The sequence below is a fragment of the Xiphophorus hellerii genome, chromosome 13, assembly GCF_003331165.1.
Source record: "Xiphophorus hellerii strain 12219 chromosome 13, Xiphophorus_hellerii-4.1, whole genome shotgun sequence".
In the NCBI taxonomy this organism is placed as follows: domain Eukaryota; kingdom Metazoa; phylum Chordata; class Actinopteri; order Cyprinodontiformes; family Poeciliidae; genus Xiphophorus; species Xiphophorus hellerii.
The window spans coordinates 27,812,754-27,835,658 of NC_045684.1; the positions used below are offsets into that span (position 1 = coordinate 27,812,754).

At 39.7% G+C, this 22,905-nt stretch overlaps 1 protein-coding gene across 4 annotated transcripts in view; it reads left to right on the plus strand.

Moving 5' to 3' along the window:
* The window catches only part of ptprua (protein tyrosine phosphatase receptor type Ua), a 197,328-nt gene that overhangs the window by 32,028 nt on the left and 142,395 nt on the right, over positions 1–22,905 (plus strand). For all 4 annotated transcript variants that reach the window (XM_032580837.1, XM_032580838.1, XM_032580839.1 and 1 more), the window contains exon 2: positions 15,686–15,814. In XM_032580837.1, coding sequence (XP_032436728.1) covers positions 15,686–15,814 — 129 coding nt within the window. The remainder of the gene's footprint in view (positions 1–15,685; positions 15,815–22,905) is intronic.

Below are 22,905 nucleotides of genomic sequence, written 5' to 3' on the forward strand. Positions count from 1 at the left end.
AGATGGACACATGGACTTTTACAAGCCAGCGTTGTTGCTCATACACAGAGATATGTGCAAACTCTCACTGAGGCTGTAGTTAACCTTTTCCAGAGTCCCAGTTGCCTTCTAACTCAGCCCAGATGGCCATGTTGGCGGTCAGCACATTCACTGCAATTAATGTCAATTCCCAGCGCTTGTAATTCTTCACCTTTGCTCAGAAGTCTTAAAAGTCTTCCCCAGTGACCCAAAAGGTCCACATATCAGATCTGTACATCGGTGTAATCACGTGTAAGCACCTAATAATCAGCTTATACTGCCTTATGAAGGAGGTTATAATCCATGGAGGGGGCAGGTCCTGCTGGCCTCAGGTTGTAAAAATGACCTGAGTGGTAAAGCAGAGCCTCTGGGAGAAATTCTCCATCATAGATTGTTCCGGCAGCCTGGATAGTGGTTGATTATTCAGAAAAAATAAACCAATATAGCAAACACAACCACATGACAGGCTGTGTTGCTTTTTCTGATAAATATTATGAAGGTCAGAAAAAACTTTAAAGGGGCAGTGTTATTTAAAACCGACTTTTCTTTTAATTATTCTCTCATCAAAAACAAACTTGGAGTGTTGCCTTGTTTCTTTCACGCAGGTTTGAGAAATCTCGTACCCTTTAAGGGTATATTTGCATCTAGTAGTCCGGTAGACTTGGTTTGATTGAAGTTGTAAAACCTATTCCATTTCCAGTTTTGGTGGTTCTCTTTCTCACTGCACTGTGTCAAACAAACGAAACTCGTAAAAAAAACTGTTCCCCTCCTTGCCTGTGGTGGCGCTGCACAAGGAACCACTGAAATAAACAAGAAAACCTCTGAAAAAGACACAAAGCGCAACTTCCTTTGTTGCAAAATGTAAACAACAATTTTGTAAACATTTGTTAGAAAACAAAACAAAAAAAGAAATCTTTCGGAGATCATGAATTTATTTGAAACAAACTTCTAGAAATCTTCTAGTTCGGAGGTGATGAAATTTATAAGCTGCACATCTGGATATTTCCTGAAGTGTAAGTGGTTGATTCGGGTTTTTCTCCATCAGAACATGGGCTACGATGATCCGAGGTGTAGACTTGATGCAACCTCGTTGCAACTTCTGTCTCACTGTCTCTGTTTTCCAGATCCCATGTTAGGCGCTCTTAGCGAGCCGTTAGCCGGTAGATGTTGTTCTGAAACAGGAAAAGAGCTGTGGGGTTCCCCTTTACGCTCTGAGTAACATCCAGATGTGCATCTAATAAACTCACCACTTCAGTTTTAGAGGACTTCTGGCATTTTTTATAACAAATGTCTGACTTCATAATATAAGGACATTTCCAAGTTGTTGTTTTTTTGTTTCTAAGTTTAGATACTGTAAACTTATGCCTTACATTTGTTTTCTTTCAAATTTACAACTTGTCAACATCAGGGAGAGTTTTTTCTTGAAAATATGTGAAATTAATATATAAATTCAGTTTTTTGGGGGGAGAAATTTGCTCCAACATGGACACTTTTTTTAATCTACAATCATATAAATACTTTATGATGCTCTTCTCTTTGATATGACTTTTTTTGTTTGATGTGACTTCTAGTTTTTATCTGTTAATTTTAGCTAACAAAAAGTAAATAGGTCTTTCTTTTTAAACCATTCCATGAATCTGATGATTTATTTATATATATATATATTTGAGCAAACCCTCCATCCTCTCTAATACCATCTTGAATAAACATTTGTTCCATCTCACCGCAACAGCTTTTTATGATTATGCACCGACTGAGTAGTGATTAAAAAGCACAAATATGGAAATTTCATGCTTTACGTGCCCACTAATGATAATATGGTGGTACTAAAATTTGTGTTTTTTTATTTTTATTTTTTACTTTACACTCTTATAACTACACACAATATGTAAATTTGGCCAAATTAAGCAAGTAAAAAAGCTTACTGAAAAACACTGGAAAGCAACTAAGTGTGCATTTTGGACATCTGGATATTTTACAGATGCTTCAGTAGTTACTTTGTAATCATAATAATATTAATAATAATAGACGACACTTTTATGACTAAGCTTCTTAATTCAAGAGCTCATTGAAATGTACAAGCTTGTAGAAGGAGAGCCCCTCATAATGTTGTGTTAATCCTCCTGTTACTGAAGACCGTTTTCTTCTTTACATTTCTTGCGTTCTGAAATGTGCTGCTGAGTGTTATAACCTTCTCCTTCTAATCAGACAGATGCTCAGCGGATCCTCAGCCAAGCACTGAGGGAGGGGGTGGGGGGGGGGTAGGTTCTGGTAAGGAAGCAGGCGAACAAAAAGGAGTCAAAAGCTAGAGCGGAAGATGACAAAACTGCTTAGAGTCGGGCGTAAATGATTCCACCGGAAGGAGAGGATGGAGCGTTCCACAGGGTATCCAAATCAAAGCCGTCTCTTCTCTCCTTGTTGGAGTGAGAGTGGAGCTGTGTGTTCTAATTAAGTCGCAGCAGAAGACTGGGGAACGTCTCTAAAGAGGACTTATCTGTCTCAGAAAGGGCCTCTCATCGCCATGGTCACAGCCCCCCCGCTTATGCCACTTTAGTATTTTGTTTGAGTGCAAAGGAGTGCTTGCCGGTTTTATCTATTTCTTTTTTTCGTTTGTTTCTTCACATTACCGTAGCAACATGTTTTTGTTTTCTTCTTAACTTTTTGACTCTATAGGTGCTCCGTACATTAAACGTGGCAGGATAAAGCCGCTGAGGAAGCCTGTCGCAATTAACCAATTAACTGCATGACAAATTAAAACAAACAAAAAAAAAAGTATAACCCCACGTTTAACAATAAGTAGTCTGTGATTTATAAACTAGTGGAGGTTTCTACGGAAACCCCTACTAACCTTTAAAATGACTCCTAATAGCTAAATAAAGTTTGATCATCTATTTGCTTGTAAAAACTAACTGTTTGGCCAGCATCTGAAGAGCTTTTTAAATGTTGGTCACACCAGCTCTGACTTGATTTCCCACAAAAATATACTTTGATCCCTGACCCTCCCAGTTCACTTGTCAAAGCGTGGAGGTGCCTTTGACCAGCACTGTCATTAGCCTCTTCAAACTGAGAACTAACAAAAAAAGCCTTTCCTCTTTCTCTCTCAGGATGTCTTTTGAAAAGGAGAAAAGCAGCACGGGGCGTTGAAGTCGACCAGCTGCTGTTAAACCTTTATGTCACAGACATAAAATGGCTGATTCACCTCGAGAGGTCCAGGAAGTGACGACAGAGGCTTTTTGCCGCTGGTTGAATAACCAATTTGAGACGTGGTACATCAGACATATTATGTCTGGTCAGTGACATGTTTTGGTCAGTTATGGTGATGTGTGTTGAGACAATGCATTACTGGATTTCAAACAACTTCCTGTAGCAGTGCTGATGTTTGGAAATATCAAATCCGATAAGATCTCTCACCCACTGCTGGAATGTTTTTAGATGGAGAGGCATCAAATATTTCTGTATCCTTTTATTAGAAACCTCACATTGTCAAGATAGAGCAAGTCCTAAATTGGAATTGCCTTTGTTTCACCAAGCATCCAGCTGTGTTTAAAGGCTTGCCCACCCTGAGTTTATTTCCTGTCACAAATATTCACATGGCTGCTCCAATCCTCAACCCAAAGCTTTCCTAGGTCAGTCGGTTTGAGGTGTTTCTTTGTTTCTTGAATCAACAGAAGTCGATGTCGTCTGACGTTAATCAGGCAGAGAGGACTTATGCATCACTAACTGAAACCTACCCATAATCCTTAATCTGGAATACAAAAATCATTTGCAAGTAGTTAAATTGTAGCACTTAATAAAGTGGAAATAGGTGAGCCTGGCTTTCCTTCCTGCATTCATAGACTGGAAGGTTTCTTTGACCATCAGGCCTAAAAGTGGCAAATTCATCAAGCAGCTCTAAAAGTCTGCAGCTGGTTCAGTGGCAGCTGCCAGCAGTTGTGAAACTTGTTACTGTTATAAACACTAGTTGCGCCAGGCCATAACTATTAATGCAAAGAGTTGCTTAAATAAGAAGTTTTTCTGCTAATGAACTGTGCAGAGCAAAGTCCACGTATTATTATTCCATGGTAATGCATGGAATAATGGAATCAATGCTAATTGAGATGGTCATTAGTTGCAGCTGTGGCTTAGCCAGCCCCCACTTTGAAAGGTCATCATGCATTGATTGGTAACGAAAGTGGAATGTGAGAGTACAGCGCCATGTTCAGCTGAGACTTCCTCGTCTTTCAACATTCTAAGTTCTAACCCATTTGAACCAAAATCTAAATCCTTATTCCCCAGGCGTCTCCGTTCTGTCCCAAACAAAGGTCTCTGAGCCAAACTAATTGTAGGGAAAAGTCTTTTTTTTTAATAAATGATGATATAATATCCAAGACTTTGCATTTGGCTCCTTTGCTACTTTGTGCTTTTGCAGTTTGTCATTTCATCCCCATCTGCTTTGAGAACTTTTCTAAAGTCATTTTCCAAAACCGGCTGTGGTTTTGTGACGGTGCGCTGCCGTGTGACGCCTTCATTCTTCTTCTCTGGGGTCAGAAACCGTTCACACAGAAGTGTGATTGCGGACACATTTAATTAGTAATATGAATGACCATGCACACACAATAAAAATAATAAAAAAAAGATCAGATTTCAGCAAAAGATAGGAATTAAGCATGAAGACCTGCTGTCTGAACGTAGCCTGAATTACTTAGGAGTTTTTATTTTGCTGTTGGAAACTTATCCCAGGGGAAATGGAGCTTCAAAAGTAAAAAACAAAACAAATGGTTAAAGTCTTGGTCAAAGCAAAATGCAGCAACATGTTCAGAGTTTCCTTCTGTGCTGGTATCTGATGTGGCAGATGCCTTGTTGTGGGGGGGATCTGAACTCTACAGTCTGACTGTGAGCCTCTCTGCAGTGTAACAGCAGAAGAAGCGTTCAGTGGCAGCCCTGCCTCTGCGATGCGGCTGCCTCATGCGGGGGACGCCGCGTCTCTGAGGCGAGCAGAGGGAACTCCAAACCCTCTCTTTGATTCTCTGCATTCCATCGCTCTGTACGCTGAACAAGCTTTCCCTCTCTGGTTTGTTCGTTTTTGCGTACAGTACGTGGAAACAAATCCTAAAAGAAACCATCCGCCAAATAATATTCCTCACATTTTCTGCATCTGTGGTGCCACGTGGCTGTGGGCGGTGGGACCGAGGCGTTTATTGCTACAATTTGATTGTATGGAAATCAACATCAAAGCAGTCGAGTCATTTTTAAAAAAAAACTTTTTATTTTTTTGCAACATCATGCAATCATGCATAAATCTGCGTGTGCCATTAGCATAAGCACAGCAGCAGCATGCAGTGGCTGTATGGAAGCTATTTTTGGAGCGTCTGTCATTAAGTTTGCTCGACTGCTGGTGGAGGCGCTGCCACTGAAATTACCACAGTTTTATAACCCATTCACACAAATGTTGCCTCTAATGGACAGATCTGGGCATATAGATGGCAGTCATTTCGACATTAATGTGTAGCATAGCCAGCACAAAGGAACATGCAGCTTTGAAATGAAGCATTTAGGTCACTCCTGTTATCTGGCGAAGAGAGAGGCCTGACACAATCACTTAAAGAAGCTTTTTACATGAAGGGGAAAATGTTTCCTCCAGCATCTCAAATGAAACTTTCAGACGTAACAGCAGCTGCATGTGAAAATGTGTTTCTGTGTGAATGTGAATGAGGAGGCTGTGGACTGTAATGTACTGTAGGTGCGTTTGAAAGCCTATTGTCTTCTTAATTAGTGCAATTTGAGACTCGTCGGACCGGGCCTCTTTTTTTTCCTTCTAATTCATCAACCTCCATTCATGCGCCTCTCTCCGTGTGACATGTTGAACAACGGCATAAGCAGACTAAGCGGTTCTGATAGGTTTTCAGGGCGAAGCCTCAGATAGCCGGAGATTGAGCTCCGTAATGGACGAGTCTCTGGAGCGTCGGAGGAAACGGAGAGATTAAATGAGGAATGATGGTCGGCTGTAAACCGAAGCGGTCCGAGGCGTCTGCTTTGTGACTCATAAATAAATTCACGTCAGAGAATTTCTTCAAGGCTTCTGCTTGAACATGTAGGGAGGACGGAGATAAACGTCAGTAGTTCTTTCTGAAGTCAAAAATAAGTAGAATGTGTACAAGAATACGAGTATGAGTTTTTAACTGTGCAGTGAGAGGACCCCTAGTGTTAGGGTTAGGGTAGGGTTAGGGTTAGGATAGGGTTAGGGTTAGGAACCACAACCACCCACAAATAGCTGAAATCAATTAATACTTGAGACCCTAAAAACACTTAAAACTAGAGATGCACTAATCCGATATTAATGTTTGTATCGGTCCTGATATTGGAAAAAATTCTACATCGGGTATCGGCAACAGTGTGTCAATCAATAAGGTCAGATCTATTCAGCCTAATTCTAATCACCGTTATGCTTTATTATTTATTTTACATTATATATAGAATTCCTAATTGCACTTTCTGAACCATTTGAAAGAAGTTTTGTTACAGTTTATTTTCACGTTTGACCAGTGAAACTATTGTTTTAGTCAGTTTCATTTTCTTTATTATTATTTTACATTGGCTGTTTTCTCCTAATTTCATCGACTGAACAAATCAACGTTTTGGTTTTTACATGTTTGACCAAGCCTACGAAGCTATTGGTGGATTTAAGTGTGCTGAACTGGTGCAGAGTTATCAAATAAATTAGTAATTCGGTACATTTCTCTCTGTGCTTAAAAAGGAAATATTTTAAGTCAATTTTGCTGTTTTTCTGTATCAGATCGATATCAGATGATACTACATCTCAGGTATGGTAATGGAAGTGAAAGGAGTTTAAAGGAGAAAAATAAAGCAAGAAATAAATGTCTTTTCCCTAAATAAAACAAAATCACTTGTTTTATTTACTCAACAAAAACAAGATCTGTTTTTTGTGGAAGTGTAACATTTTCATCTTCAGCTTAAAAAAAATCTAATTTCAGAGTAATTAGTTAGACTTAGAGTTGTGTTTCCCATTCAAACAGACACCAGTTCTACTCATCAGAGCACAAAGTCGTCCTCTGATCTCTCCAGCAAAACTTGGAGCAACACAACTGAATAGCTGGTGTTTCCCTCCCAAAGGCCAGCAAGTCATCAATTAGCATCTGGCTGATAGGGAGAGACCGCCCAGCGTTACTGTATTGGAAATTAGGGGCCTTGGTAGGCCTGAACCACAGGGCCACTGAAACTATTGGGAACCGGTCATGAAACAATTTCACACAACAGTGTATGCCCTGCAGTGCCAATCTCTCTGTCTGCTCCCAAGGCAGGCGGGAAAAGTGCAGCATGCGGTTAGACGAAATTTGATTATTTATTTATTTTTGCAACCCCATTTGCTTCTCTGAGTCCTCAGTGACTTCTGGGTAACGCTGTGGGTCTGAACCCAGCAGGCTGCAGCCAGACGGCGCGGGCAGGAGGAACTTTTAGAAATATTCATCCTTTGCATTAATAAACCCGTGTGGGGTGCCATAAAGCTGACTTCATCGAAACGAACAATTCAACAAAATTCAAATGTTATGAAGATGTAACAGGCTCCCTGATTTCAGTTGTCTGACAGACTTTTTTTATTATTATTTTTGCTTTTCTCAAATGTAGATTTTTTTTCGGTAATAATTTTGGTAAGTTATGAATATGAGTTCAGTGACTACAGAAAGGTTTGAGCTGTGACATTTTTGAAACACGTTGGTCAATGTGGACTTAAGACAAAAGGTGAAATGTTGTTATGTCTTGTTAATACAAGTTATGTAGTACAGATTAATGGTAACCAGAGTACATTAAAAAGGCTTTATTATGCTTACATTGTATAAATTGACACAGTACAGATAATTGTGGTGCTGGTTATTTTGTTTAAAACAATAATTTATTCACATGAAAGTTTTAGTTCGGGGTATTTGATTGGACGGTTGGATTTTTCTACTTTTTCTCAGTGTGACATTATGCTGCTGCAGTGAAAGAAAAAATAATGTTAGGCCTTTTCATGTGTTCTCATCCATACAGTAATCCTATATTTATTAAGAAGGAAACATGAAGCTTTTTGGCTAAACGTAACATTGTGGACATGGGGTTAATGAGGAGCGTTCTTTGTTTTGCTTTTTGCCTTTGTGAAGCTGATGAAAACTTGCTGGTGATTTGGTGCAAAGGGAGAAAAGCCCTGACATAAAGAGAAATTAAATAAATAATTTATGATTAAGAAAGGCCAGAACTGCTTTAAAGATGAAGATATTGCGCTCGCTGGGGGTTTGTGGGAATTGGAAATGCAGTCTACATAGTTTTATTTGTTCATAATTAGAGTCAACAGCAAACCCTTAATGCACCGAACATTGGGGGGGTTTTTTGCTCATAAATTATTCATAACCTTTAGAAACATTGTGCCTGAGCAGTATGACATTCTTTAAAAAAAATAATCAGAAAGTAAAAGATCTTATCTGGAGACGTCAGTGTGTGCATTGTTTGTGTTGTGTTGGTGGAGAAAAAAAAAAAAAGAGTCCTGCTTTTGTTTACTAAAGTATCAAACTCCATTTGCTGCTCTCCTCAGTCCTAAGCCCTCTGAAAGTGTAGCGGCTGTTTTTAATGGTCCATGAAGAAGTGGTGTTGGAGAAGACTCCCCTGCTGGCTCGGTATTGATGAGCTGCTGGACTGTGTCGCTCTTTTCCCACCTCCGGCCCTCCCTCTGCATACACTCCCCACTCGCCCCCCCTGTTCCCCACCTCTGTAGGTAAACCTGTCAGGTCTGATGCATTGCTTCCTCGTACTTTCATGCAAATCATGCAGCGGCAGAGCTTTATCTCAGGCCAAACAAGAGAAGCGCCAGAACATCCAGGCTCCTCTGTCCCAACAGAGCAGCTTTATCTGAGGGCCGGGAGGAGATTAAAGGAGCGCCGGCGGAGGAGCGCCGCTCGTTACTCAATGCGGGCTGCTTCGCCTGAGGAACTCTGCTTCACTGCGACGGGGAAGGCGGCTTAACAGAGAGGGCTGCTTTATCAGCACGACAAGAGAATCCATTTTGTTCACGTTTGAGTTTTCAAATGCATACCGCTTAAAATCTCTTGAACACGTTCGCGTTTTATTAAGTTCCTTCCATAAATTTCAATGTATTTTGTTTAATTTTTGGATAAGTGAAACACGTTTGTAAAGTGGAAGGAAAATGATAAACTTGCAATCCCACCGACCCTGCAGATCGTTCCACCAAGCCCGGACCGGATGTTAAGCGGGAAAAGCGCCATCTTGATAGGCTAACAGTGTTGCATGGGAGCAGCGTTGTTTGGGAGAACCAGTTCAATGGCACGCCCTATGAAAATAATCAAATCATTCGTGTTTGCTAACAGCTGTACATTGAGGATGATGTTGTGATCGGCTATGATAAGTGACGTGTGGCTACATTTTAAGTCCATAAAGTTGATTCATGTCCCAAAAGGCTCTTTCTATTGTGCACATTTTAAATAAAATGCTAGAAATTACTAAAAAAATTAATAACAAGATGAAATCCTGAGTATCAATGAGAAAATCTACTGCCTCTTTCTCTGCTACCTGCTATGTGACTCATAATAGTGAACTGGAATATAACTTTAAACAAGTACTGTTTTATTTACAATGTGTGATTGTAAATGTGCTTACATAAGCAGTGATAGTATGTGCTGATGTACAGCAGCATTATTTTATTCTTTGTTCAAGTGCCAACAAGAAGAAATTTATATTTGCATATTTACATTTTATAGTTACATTTCATAGTTTGTGCAAATGGATCTGTTGTGAGTTTACAGATTTGCCTACAAAGCAAATTTTTAGGAACATTCGAAAACATCTTTACCTCTAATAAACTGATCACATCCATTCTGTATTAGACGACTTGTGTTTGTCCATTAACACCCGTTGGCACTCAATGGTTAATAGCACAGTTTACCTTGAAAACTTCTCTTTACCGTTTTAGCACTTTTGTTTTTACATCCGGCTGTACACTGTTGCCTTGCAGCAAGAAGGTCCTGGGTTTGATTCCCGGCCCGGGGTCTTTCTGCATGGAGTTTGCATGTTCTCCCTGTGCATGCTGGGTTCTCTCCAGGTACTCCGGCTTCCTCCCACAGTCCAAAAAGTTAAGTGTGAGTGTGTGTGTGCATGGTTGTTTATCCTGTCTGTTTCTGTGTTGCCCTGCGACAGACTGGTGACCTGTCCAGGGTGACCCCGCCTCTCGCCCGGAACGTTAGCTGGAGATAGACACCAGCACCTCCTGACCCCACTAAGGACAAGGGAGTCAGAAAATGGATGGATGGATGTTTTTACATCCTGATTGAATCCAACCATATCCAACCACTTTTACCTGTGATCAATGAAGTGGAAACCTGCTTCTTTACTACTAAGATAGCGGCAGAGTAACTGGATGTAAGAAGTGTGACGTCATGGGGGAACTAGCTGTAATTTGTAGAATCATCTGTCACGGCAGGCACTACTTCAGGTGTTTGAAGTGTCTCTGCCAACTCTCCACCTTTAGGGGCCTTTCCCACTACACCACATTAACTACCAGTACCAGTTCGTTGTGTTTCAACCGAGACAAACTGTGGCCTGAAAAGTCGCTGATGATCCAGAATATTACTTTTTCACGGTGCTTGGAAACATAATTTCTAGATCATACCTTTCCTGCTGTTAGCCTTTGAATATCTGCAGTTGCCATTTGTAAATTATACTCTCAAAGTGTGTTTAGCTAATGTTTTATAGCTGCTGGTGGAGATAAGAGAACTGCTGAAAATATGATGTATGTTTTGTTTATGAGAATGCTCTGGTATTTGTAGGAGTCATTCCCAGCTTAAGTCTAGGAATAGTTGAGACTCTCCTCTAAAAACTCCTATATACCATGCATTTATTCGCATAGTGGAAGCTGTTTTGTCACCACTACAGGCGCTAACATCTACAGTTCGCCTCATCTCTGCTCTTTGGAGGAGAGCTAATGGTGAAAATGAATGGTTCTCCTGGATGAACAATGGGTCACAATGGGTCATGAGAGGAAGCAGGAGCTTTCCCACTTGGTTCTCTCCAAATAAGCAGAGGAAGTTTGTCCTTGAGACCGGCATCCGCCCCGCGCCAGCCAACCTTGTGCCTCTGCGAGACGCCGTGTAATCGCTGTCATCCTCGTAAGAATAATCGTCAGTGAGAGTCCTATTTTATGCGTGGAGGATTTAAGACCTCTGAGAACGATACTACAGCGGTCTGATCAATCACAGCCCATCTACAGTCTGGTCTCCTTTGATCAGCCCTCAGTGTTTTCATACAGTGCAGCTCTAGAGGGAAGAAGAAAAAAAAATCTTGTTCTCTGAGAAATCCCTTTTGTCTTACATGCTCTGCGCTACGTGTGATTTGTCCTCATTATCCACGCCCTCTTTGGCTTGGCTCTCGCCTCTGCTTCTTGTGTTTAAGGGCTCTTCAGCCAGCCCACAGCTCCTGGTCCGCCCCTCTAATTTATTTCTCCCTCTCCAAGATAAATGCCGTATAAGAGGCTTGTGTTCTCTGCCCACTTCATCACTGCGTATTTACGATGTGACTGCCTGTGTGGGTTACTTGCATGTGCGGCGTGGAGGTGATCTGAGTTGGACTCCAATTTGAGAACTTGATGCCAGTTAGTATGCTTATCATCGTTCTCCTTCCAGGGCCTCTCCTGGCAAACTCAGCCTGTACTTGAATACTTTGAAGGATGGATTATTGTGAAGCAGGATATTGAATTCTGATGTCCATAAAATCAGAAGGAGGAACCATTTAAGAATTTAGAACGAAAGTAGATGAGGGCCAGAGATTTCTTCAGAAACACCTCGATGTGGAATTACTTCCCACCCATAAAAACAGATATTATTCCTCGGCTCATTCTTAAAAACATGACCATAGACAGATAAACGTGTATTAATTCATGGTTCAGTGAATCTACCTTTTCTAACTGAATAATTGCCCACCAGCTTTCTTACATTATTGGGGTTGCTAATGTACCAGTCCACTAGATGCCCTTATGTTGACCACTCTGTTATCTGCTGTAGGGCCAAGAGTTTCCATTGTCTATATCTATGCATATTGAGATTTATTTGGTGTTTGAACCACTAAAACTGGCAGTTATATGCATTAGTATTACAGATTTTAGTGCATATCATCCTGACCCTCTGTTAATACCGAGGTTCCACTGTAGATACATTACTTGAAAATTCTTGAACCGATATTGGAATTTGCTTTGATCACTAAGGTTGAATGATAGCTTTGCTAAAACTAGAGATTAGAAATGATCTACAAACTTTCTGCATGGTGAAGTTGAGGACTATCTCCAATACCAAAACTAATTTATACCAATTTAAAACCACTGAATGCAAAAGTGCTGTTTCAAAACTTTGAGCTTAAGCCTGTGAGACGTGGACAGGTTCATACCAGCTTCAGTCAGCTTTAAGTAAACATCACAACAGCACACACACAAATTTAAACATCCCACTCCATTACTACATACGTGTACGCACGCACGCACCCCCCCTACACACACACACACACACCAATTCAAATTCAGCCGGATCTACGCAGCTTTTCTAATTACATGGGTTTGCGCCTTTCGCTGCCAGGGAAGCTCATTTGTGTGCCGAGAGGAACTGTTGTGCTAAGAGCAAAGAAGGCTTGGAAGGATGAACCTTAATGAGGGGAATCAGTGGAACGTGTCTGATGGAGACATTTCTTCATGGAGCTGCTGGAGGGCTGGTGATGAAAAGCAGGCCTTCACCGCGGGCCGCGCTCTGCCACCCGACCCTTTCCTCCTCAGACATGCTGCTACACATCCCGACAAGCAACTGTCACGCGGGGGGGCAATTAGAACTCTGATCTGCTTACAGCCAGAAACACTTGCTTTGGCTGCAGGCAAACGGGAGAGGGGTCGGTGTCAAAAGTGGTTGTTAGAAGTCCGAGTGTTGTATTGCGGCGCTCTGACTGCACGGATTATTAGTGGAGGAAACAGAAGAAGTCTAACGTAGACAAAACCAAAGAGCAGCACAGGGGGAACCAGACCACATGTTAGAATATTAAACAGAAACTGGCATGGAATCTGCTTGCTGTCAAGTTCTAATAGAACATGCTGCTGAAGAGGGTCCTGGGACTGCAGGACTGACCACTAGGGGCGCGCTGTAAAGCAGGGTCAGACTGAGCAACGGTCTGCTGAGCACCTCAGTGACAGGCTGACCTGATGTTTTATAAATTAGCAATTCCCCTAAATCTAAATCCCCCATTTATCAGTCCTGCTCACAGAACTGGCCAATCACACTTTCTACCTGGAGTCAGACTTAAAAGTATTCAGCAAGGAATGTTGTTGTCGGTTTCTAATTTCAGAAGGCTTTCAAAGCTAATGGATTTTGAATTACAGGTTTGATATTCTCCTCCTGAATATAGAAGCGGTAGTATAACGTGAAGCTGCTCATTAAACATTTTGAATTCACTCACATCTAGTGGTGATAACTGCTAAATCTCACCACTGGACTTTACTGTTGTCTGGTTAGAGATTCTGAAGATATGATGAGCTTGAGTAAAAATACCAGAGGTGGATTAATGTAAAAAAAAAAAAAGAATAAATAAATAAATCTAAAAATGTAAAAGCAACAACATTTACGATTGTTGCTAAATAACGTTGCATATTGCTGTGTCATTTATCACTGGGATAGCTTTAATAAAACTCCATCAGCTATTGTTTGTAATCTTGAGACTGTCTCGAACTACCATGGAAACCAGAGATCCAGTGTATTAATAACTTAGACAATGCAACTCAGTACAGAATCCAGAGTGTTTTTAAAAAGTTCTAAATTCATGTTTCTAAAATTAAGTCCTTAAAATATCTTAAAATCATAAAAAAATAATTTGGTCCTATAAATATGTTAATGTCAGGTCTGAAATTTTGACATGGGATGGGATTAATCTCTTATTGTATTTTGTTGTTTTTTTTATCTCATGGAAATTTGCCGACATCTTCATTGTGTTCAGTGACTCGAGGCGGTTTCAGTTACTGGTAACTAGCGACTGATATTGTCAGGATTGGTGGTGGAATTTGATCCAAATGCTGAGAGAAGTAACCGATATGAATATGAGAGAGGTGAATAAATACTGGGAGTTGGAATGCTGGAACGATAGACCAGGCTGATTGACTAAAACGCTGCATGTGTGAGGGAAGAGAGAGAGAGAGAGAAATGGCACAATGGCTGAGGGAGAGCAGGGGAGCTAGGAAAATGAATCTTCAACTAGACACAAGGAATAAATAAACATAAAAAACTAGAATCATTGAGGAAGGACTGAACTAAAGCATAATAGAAACAAGACTGATGTAATCAATATAGAGAACTAAGGAACACAATAATAATTGACCTAGAATGAAATAATCAAAACACTGAAACAACCCAAAGCAAGCAAGTCCTAAGGATGTAGCCTAACAAGCTAGCTAGCTTTTTGCTTTGGTCATGGGTAAGTGCAAATTTCTATCCAGCCGGCTGGGCAATGTCTGTCTTTTCTACTGACTCACTGGTGTTGCCAGCACATGCGATGGATGCTAAGTTCTGTTGGCGCCGCCACTGCTAGCATTGACCTGCTAGCAGCGTCTGTCCACTTAGAATTTCTTGAGTAGTTATGTAGCTGAACTTTTTACTGATAGTATCTGAAATATGTGAAATTGCTCCAATTTGGGTTGCCATTAAATATAATCAAAAGTCAAACTTTAAAAAAAAAAAAATAGCATAGAAATTGAGTGATTCATTTGCAGCCTTTTCAGCAAATTTCTAGTTCTTGTGTATTATGTGCATCAGTTGAGCAAAAATCCTGAAACTATTATTGAATCGTTTCTTAAGATTTGAACAATAAAAGAATCGAGTCAGCTAAAAACCACAGAAGAAGAAGAAAACCTTTTCCAAACTAAGCTCAAAGGAGCATGCAGTGGAACAAAATGAAGCCACACCAGTCTTACCTGCAAACCGTCACAGACTGGCTCTCAGGATATTTTCTCAAGAGTGCAGCTGTACTTTTACTAATTAAAGCAGAAAATAGAGTTTTACTCCTCCACCTGGTGGCGGGTGGCTTTAATACCTTGTCGTTTGTGCAATAATGGGTTGAGAGCCGGCCCGCTGTTGTCCTCCATCAGCTGGAAACCCTCTTTCGCTGCAGCCCATTATTTCTGGTTATTAGAGTCATGTCCCATGGCTGCCGTGTCATTTTTCCCACCACAGGGCGTGCTGTACCAAATGGCAGTAGATTTTAAAGAAAGAGATGAGTAGAGGCAGTGTGTCCTGACCACCTGGCGCTAACTTTTAACTGTAACGTAGCTTAGGGTGGGAAGGTTCTCTGGGAACTGATGTGATAATGTGTAATTGTGGTGATGTAAAAATTCTTCAGTTTTCTCTTGACAGTGTCAAGCAAATAAGACCTTCCTTCTTCTTTTAAAAGTTATGTTAGACCTTAATGGTCTTTACTGAACAGTACATTGAAGGAAAATAGGGAGGAGAGAAGAGGAAGACATGAAGCAAATGGCCCGAGACCTGAACCCAGGACTATAGCCTCAGTGCATGAAGCCACCCAGTGCCACAGAGAAATGATTATTACAGCACTTTTTTGGCTTTTTCATCTTGAACTGAAATAAATATGTTTTGTTTGCTTCCCTCTGCAGCTGGCTGCACCTTCGACGAGGACTCGGACTCTGGGTTATGTGAATACCGCCAGGGTCAAGAGGACGACTTCGACTGGCAGTTGATCAAGACCTTCAACTGGCCAAACCCGACAGCAGACCTCCTGCCAGGTAGATTTTAACACGGCTCACAGGTCAAGGGTTAACTCACATTTCAATAGAGTCCTCTGTGGACATCATGGTCAAACTTCACCTCCTTTGTTTGGGGCCCTATCCCTACGTCTTATGTGTTTCATGTGTCTGTTGTCAATACAATTTAGGCGTGGCCGTACTTGCAAAAATACTTGCAAAAATGCAAGTACGGCATTGCAAAACACTGAAACAGACAGGAATAAGCAAGTTATTCCTTTTAGCATTTTTGCATTTAGCAAGTCACAACCACAAACTTGTGTGAACAATGTTATGTCTTGGACAGCTAAATTATGTGCCACACTTAAGCGTTAAGTCAAGTTTGATGAGTTTCAGTGTATGATTTTCACATTAAGATTATTTTCACATCTGATAGTCTGGTAGACTGGGGACCAAAGTTATGACATTTGTTGCTGTGGTTCTTTTTCACACTGCACTGAGTGAAACCAACCAAACACTTTGAAAAACCCGTTCCCCCTCCTCGCCTGTGGTGGAGCTGCACCACAGGTGAGTGACCACTGAAGGAAACATAAAAAACACAACTTCCTTTTTCACAAAATGTAAACAAAAATTGAATGGCGTCAGATTTTAGCAATTGTAGGATTTGTCATTTGTTTTGACAAAAGACCATGAGTCAATTCTCCCCCTAGCACTAGATTGTTGCATCTCTTTGATTATATTTACCCAGAATGCCCTGCACTATAGTTTGCTTCCTGCTGACTGCAAAGCTGACATTCTGATGCCTTCAAATCTTACTTTGTAGTACCAATTTGAGATAAATTGTGATTTGTTCTATACTGTCATATACAGCAATATCAACTGATATGAACTTTTTTTTATTGTGAGTCTGTTATACTATGAACCCATTTCTACTGCCCTAGTTCTTGTCCTCTGATACTGGTTGTACAGGTAGAAAATAAAAGCCAACAACAATTTCAACATGTGCAAAGATGATTATTTTTATTGGGACACCTTCTACCTGCTTAATATAAGAAAGCTAATTATTTAAGCTAACTAATTTATTTTTAAAAGGTGATGAAAAAAATCTGAAGGCCATCCATCACTTTGACAGATCATAACTAAACCAATATTTTTTTTTGACCACGTCTGTCAAAATGTCGGAAAATAAAACAAGTCTAGTGTAACCTCTGGTTGGGATCCAGCTTGTTATGGTTTTTCTTAAAAATGTCCAACTTGTTTTGGATCTTAAGTCAGGGTCAGGCTGATGTCTGAGGCACCTGTAGCCACATAAAGCTCTGGACTTGTAGACATTAAATTGATCCTTTCAACTTTAACAATAAAATAATTTCTTCCTAAAAGGCCAGCAGACAAGGCTCAATCAAAATGTTTTCTGGAGTTCAGGTAGTTTTGGATCTTTAAAAACCCCAGGTAAAATTAAATGTTTTGAGATTCAAATGGTTCTTTGACTTTTCAGCTATTAGTTTGTCTCTTATTAAACCTTAATAGCGTTGAGCTTAAACAGGCAACTAGCGAAGGTTATTTTAAGTGTTGAGGAATTTAAACATTGACTGTATTAATCAGTAAAATCTGAATTTACAACGAATGAGACCAGAGTGATGCTGCGCTCTATATTGATTCTTCTGATTATTTATGGGACGTAAAAACAGAATCTTTTGTAAATAATGTCCTAACTTTCTGTTGCTCCTTCTTAAAGCATCATAATGCATCTTATTTTTATCCTGGTTGGACTCTGCTTCCCAGCTCACCTTGGTAAATTTACAAATGTGAGCTGAAAAGAGAAAAAAAATGAAAAAAAATACTGTGCTGGATCGAGCAGCAAGGAAATAGTTGTGGCTGCTGGAGGTGACTCAAGGGAGACTTTGATCTTTCTCACCTTTTATGAGTTGTTAAGGGAAATAAACTGTACCTTATGGGATTAGCTGGTTCTATGCACAACACAATGTTAGCTTTGTTGTCACTTTTACAGACACTTTTACAGAATCCATTTAGCTGTAGATTACCTTCAGACGTGGCATTTGAAATTAAGACGGCGGTTTCTCCTACACTGACTTGCCTTCTATTGTGGAAGTCAAAGGGTTTCGTGGTGAGATGTAAATATGCTCAGATGTGTGTGTGAGCTGACCGCAAGCCTTACATTGCGAATGAAACGCCACTCATTCATTTTCTACACTTGCTTAATCCAGTTGAGGGTTGCGGGTGGCTGGAGTTCGTCCCAGCAGTCAACAGGCGAGGGCTGGAGTACACCCTGGGCAGGTAGCCAGGCTGCACACACACTCACATTTAAACTGGAGCGGCCATTAGTTCCAGCATGCAGGGGCTTTGGACCTAAAGCATGAAACCAGAACACCCAAACAAAATTCCATAGAATAGCATGTCGGTATTTCCAACTGGCAGCCATCAACCTGTGATTTAAAGTTAACACAGAAAGGCCAGCAAGCAAACAAACAGCAACTGAAAACTGCTGCAGCCTGGAAGAGTCTTATGAAGGAGCTGTGACTTCAAGACTTTCACTTATTTCATTTGTTCAATTGTCTTTTTATATATTTATTCTGAATATGCAAACAATGCCTAGCTTCCCACTTTTTGCATAACAAAATACATCTCACAATAGCAAATAAAAATTAAAGGAGCCACAACAAACCGATATATATATAAATATACCTCTACAAATATGTGGTTTCCTCATCATCGCCACCTCAATTTGTGATGAATAGGCTGATGATCCATTATGTGCTCCTAACAACACATATTTATACATTTTCTTAAACTGTCTGATATTTGGACTTTGTTTTAGATCCTCATTTGAGTTATTCCACAGCCTGACACCAGGAGTACATGGAGACTTTTCAAGGTTGTTCGTGTAGTTAAGATTTAAAATTTATATTCCTTTTCAGTCCCTTCAATTAAAATAATAATATTGCATTAATTAATTCTCTATGTTTATGCAGTTCTCATGTTCAGTCCATTTGAATGTTTCATTTAAAACGAATTCTGGTAATTTAGACAACTGCAGCTCTCTATATAAGTCGTGAGCGTGTATACATTTTATGACACTGTAAAACTGTGTTCGCCTTAGCAGGAATGCACCAGCGTCAGGTTTCTGTCCCACACCATGTTGGTATTTATAAAAGTGCTCCCATATACAGGACCAGCATGGTGAGAGCTTTGTCTCTCTTTAGCAGGAAGCAGCTAGTTAGCATAGAAGCTCTAACCATAAACTGAACACAAGACACAAAAAGGAAGAAGACGCTGAACTGAAGGTAGCTGAAGGTTAGCGGCAGCGTGACGTTAACCAGCTGGTTAGCAGAGGAGGAGACATGTTAGTGGTGTGGAGGGATTTCCAGACTGACCTCAAATTATGTTCAGCAAAGAGTTTTCTCTGATAGTACGGTATGCTCAATTAATCATACAAAGAATTTAAAAAAGTTTCAATTGGAATGTATGTGTGATTGAATTAAAATGATTATTTTTTGTAAAGTGCCTTGAGACGACATTTGTTGTGAGTTGGCTCTATACAAATAAACTGAATTGAATTGAATTAATAGCAGAATATTTAAACCTGAGTGTGTGATTAGTGGAACTATTAATAATAAAATCAATTCATTTCCAGATTTAAAAAAAAAAGTCCTTTACAATTTGTTGTTGATTGTAAAGGGTTTACTGACATTCAGTAATATTAGTATTGGTACTCATTACTGAATGGTATTACTTTACCATTCAGTAATATTAGTATTGGTACTCAGTATCAGCAAGTACTTAAGTAGAAGTACTTCCTAGTCACTTTATCTAGTACCATCCTGTGGGTAGTGGCTGATCTTTACCAAGTTCTTTCTAACATGCTGATTGGAAAAAAAACACCTGAAAGAAATCAGGCTGGTTAATATTTTTGAAATCCCATAATCCCTCTTTCATGTGTCCTGGGAGTAATGGGCTTTACTTTAGTCCTGGCTGAAATTTGAAGGAAATGTTGCCGTGGCGTTACCGCCATGATCTGCTTACTTTACCAGATTTCCCCTGAGGTCACCACAGTCCCCTTGCCAATAGTCCTCGTCCTGATAGCTTGTTTCCTCGCTGCAGGCCCCTGGCTGCTTCACTGTGTAACTTTGTCATATATACAAACACAGGTTGCCCCCATCCAATCTGCTCTGACATTTTCTATGTTAATTTAGGCGTGGACCAATGCTTTACACCCCCCCCGCCCACACACACATACTGATGTCCAGGTGTGAGCGCTGATGGTAGCCGGCTACTGCCTGTGCTAAATCACTGCTGGCCGACGTCTCCATCACTCATTCAGTAATATCCACTGCTTGTTCCACTCCTCCAAGCACAGATCCCTTGAGGATTTCTGGGTATGTTAACAAACACCCTGGGACCGGTCGGGCTTTACATGGGTCATTGCTGATTACACTTCCTGGTGATCTTCAGGGGCCCACAGTCCCCAGAAAGGTTTCTTTATTTATTTATTTTTTTCAAATGGGATTGAACACATGCTTGGATGGCTGGTTTGTTTCTCTCAGATGCTGCCAGATAAAAAATGAAAGCTCAGTGCAGCTGTGAGAAATCCTTTTATCACAATAAACTCTTGGGATACCCATCATGCTTTGAGCACAAGCACCGAAAGTGATCAAAACAGAATAGTGAGTGCAGAAACACTGAAGCTAAAAGAAGTACGCAGCTGGAAACACGAAGGTTTGACTTTTACATTTACAACAGATTTAATGCATTAAGGCACTTCAGTGTAGGTATGGGCAATGCAGACAATAATACTTTTTCTCACTTGTATTGCTGTAATTGAAAGCTTTATAACTTTTTCAGCTGCTCTTTTTTAGATTGATGGTTTTAGTTTTGCTGGATTTGTCCAGGATCACCAGAGAGCGACACAAACTCTTAAACAGCTGACCTCGTTTTTATTTGACTTAAGAACAAAGTCTGGGAGAGTTCTCTTTTTTGTGCTGGTTAAAACTGCAGTATATAACTTAAAGAAAAAATATATATACATAAATATATATTTTTTACATATTTCTTAAAACCATCACTATGTTGTGACAGTATAATATGAGACATATTTTTTGACATTTAGAACAAATATCAAAAACATATTATCTATAAAAGTTACATACTGCAGCTTTAAGCTATCTCCTTGCAACACTGAGAATAATTTCAACAAAAATGTGCTTATCCAAAATATCAATAATATTGATACTAAGTCGGCATCAAACCGATACCAAGATCGATACTTTAGTTTCAGTTTCCCTTTTGAAATTGTATTTTATTTTTGTATTGTGTATGTTTCTCAAATCTGCCTAAAAACGATTTTGTTTTAATTTGCTCTCAAATAATTTTTTGGACTTTTTTAAAAGCAAAAATACAAGCAAATTTGTTTAAAATAAAATATTTGTAATTTTTTTGATCATGTTAAAATGTTAGAGTATTTTATAGGCACCAAAAACTTTAATGAAATTTTGTCCAAGGTTTGAACAAAAATAATTTAAAAAACCCCCCCCACAAAAACACTTGGTCAGAAGTTTGATGAAATATCAAACCTAAATAATAAAGTATCAATATCGGTGATATTGTGATTGATACCAATATTTCTAATAATTCTAATGGAAATCAGATTTACATAAACAAGCTCTCCTGACGAATGTAATTCCCCTTTTATCCTCATTCTGATACTTTCACTCGAACTACAACACCATCTCTGGATACTGAATGACGTGCATTTCATTGGTCAATTGCTGTTTGTGTTGACATGCAGTTGAGCGGATGTGGTGCCTACATATTTGGTGAGTGTATGTAAAAAATACTTTAAAAAAGGAAGTAAAGCTGAAACAAGATAGCTTATGTGTGAGCGCCTCCTGTATCAGAAGAAATGTGGGCATCATGGCCGTCTCTACCATCCGCTCTGAGACGATGATCTCACTGGGAGAATCCTGTCACACTCTCCACTAGGAAGCTCATTTAGGTTGCTTGATCTAATTCTTTTGGTTTCCTCCAGCAACCGAAAGATTGGGGGTAAATGTACTAAAATTTGATTGAGACGGTCAACGATCAATCAAGTTTAATGTCAATTACACAAAAGTCATAAGTAAGTGAGTGATGGTGATGCAGTAATACTTCTGCCCGGCTACGAGCGCTCATTAATTCAGCCCTCGTCCTTTTTAAAATATATATGTCGTTCTCTTGTTACAAAGTAGCCTTTTCCGCCACTGAAAGGTTATTTATCTCGTTTGCTTGGTTTTATACATTTTCTGTGTAATGTTTCCCATTTGTTTTCATAATGCACTGTTTTACCACCATTTAATCTAGCAAATCAAAGCCCTGTCGATTTTTAATGTCAGGTACGTTTATCACTGTTGTGCAGATCTGCTCATTAGTTCAGATGTGGGTGCATGAAGAGACATTTGTGTGTGCACACCCATACACACATTAGTGTGCCACTCTGCAGCACTTCTCAGCAGGTGAAAGAAATCTGGCCCAATCAGCAGCACCCTCAACTCAGGTATATAAGGAATCCACTAACCACTTTACTGGTTTTGCAACAGAGCTGAGGAAGGCAAACACAGCCTCCAAAGCAGCATTTCATGGAAAAGGACTTATAAGGACTACCGGTAAGCCACTAACTGGGCTTAATTAAATGTAATTTGACTGTAGTTTTGCATTTGAGAAATGAAATGAAGAATTTATTGAAGTAACAGTTTGCATTGCTAGTTTTATAGTTTGGTTCCACTAAATGTATGTTAAACTCACAGCAACTAATATTTAATGGAAAAACCTCATGTCCTAAGGAAAAGAAAAAAAAATGTAATTCTAAAATGTGTGGATTTGTTTGATTCAAATTCAACCAGACATGAAATTTAATAATTTAATACTGTGAATTTATGGTTAAAATTGTAAGAGAAATGTATGTTTAAGGTTAAAAATGGAATTAGTCATTAAGATAAATTATTAACTTTGACCCAAATGTCTAAAAATGTATGTTAAAATATTTTGTATGTGTTTTGTAGGTTTTTCACCTGTTCTGTTCATTGGTTCTCACTCATTGGTGAAAATAAAAAAGATTGAGTGAATTCCTGAAGTCTCCAAGT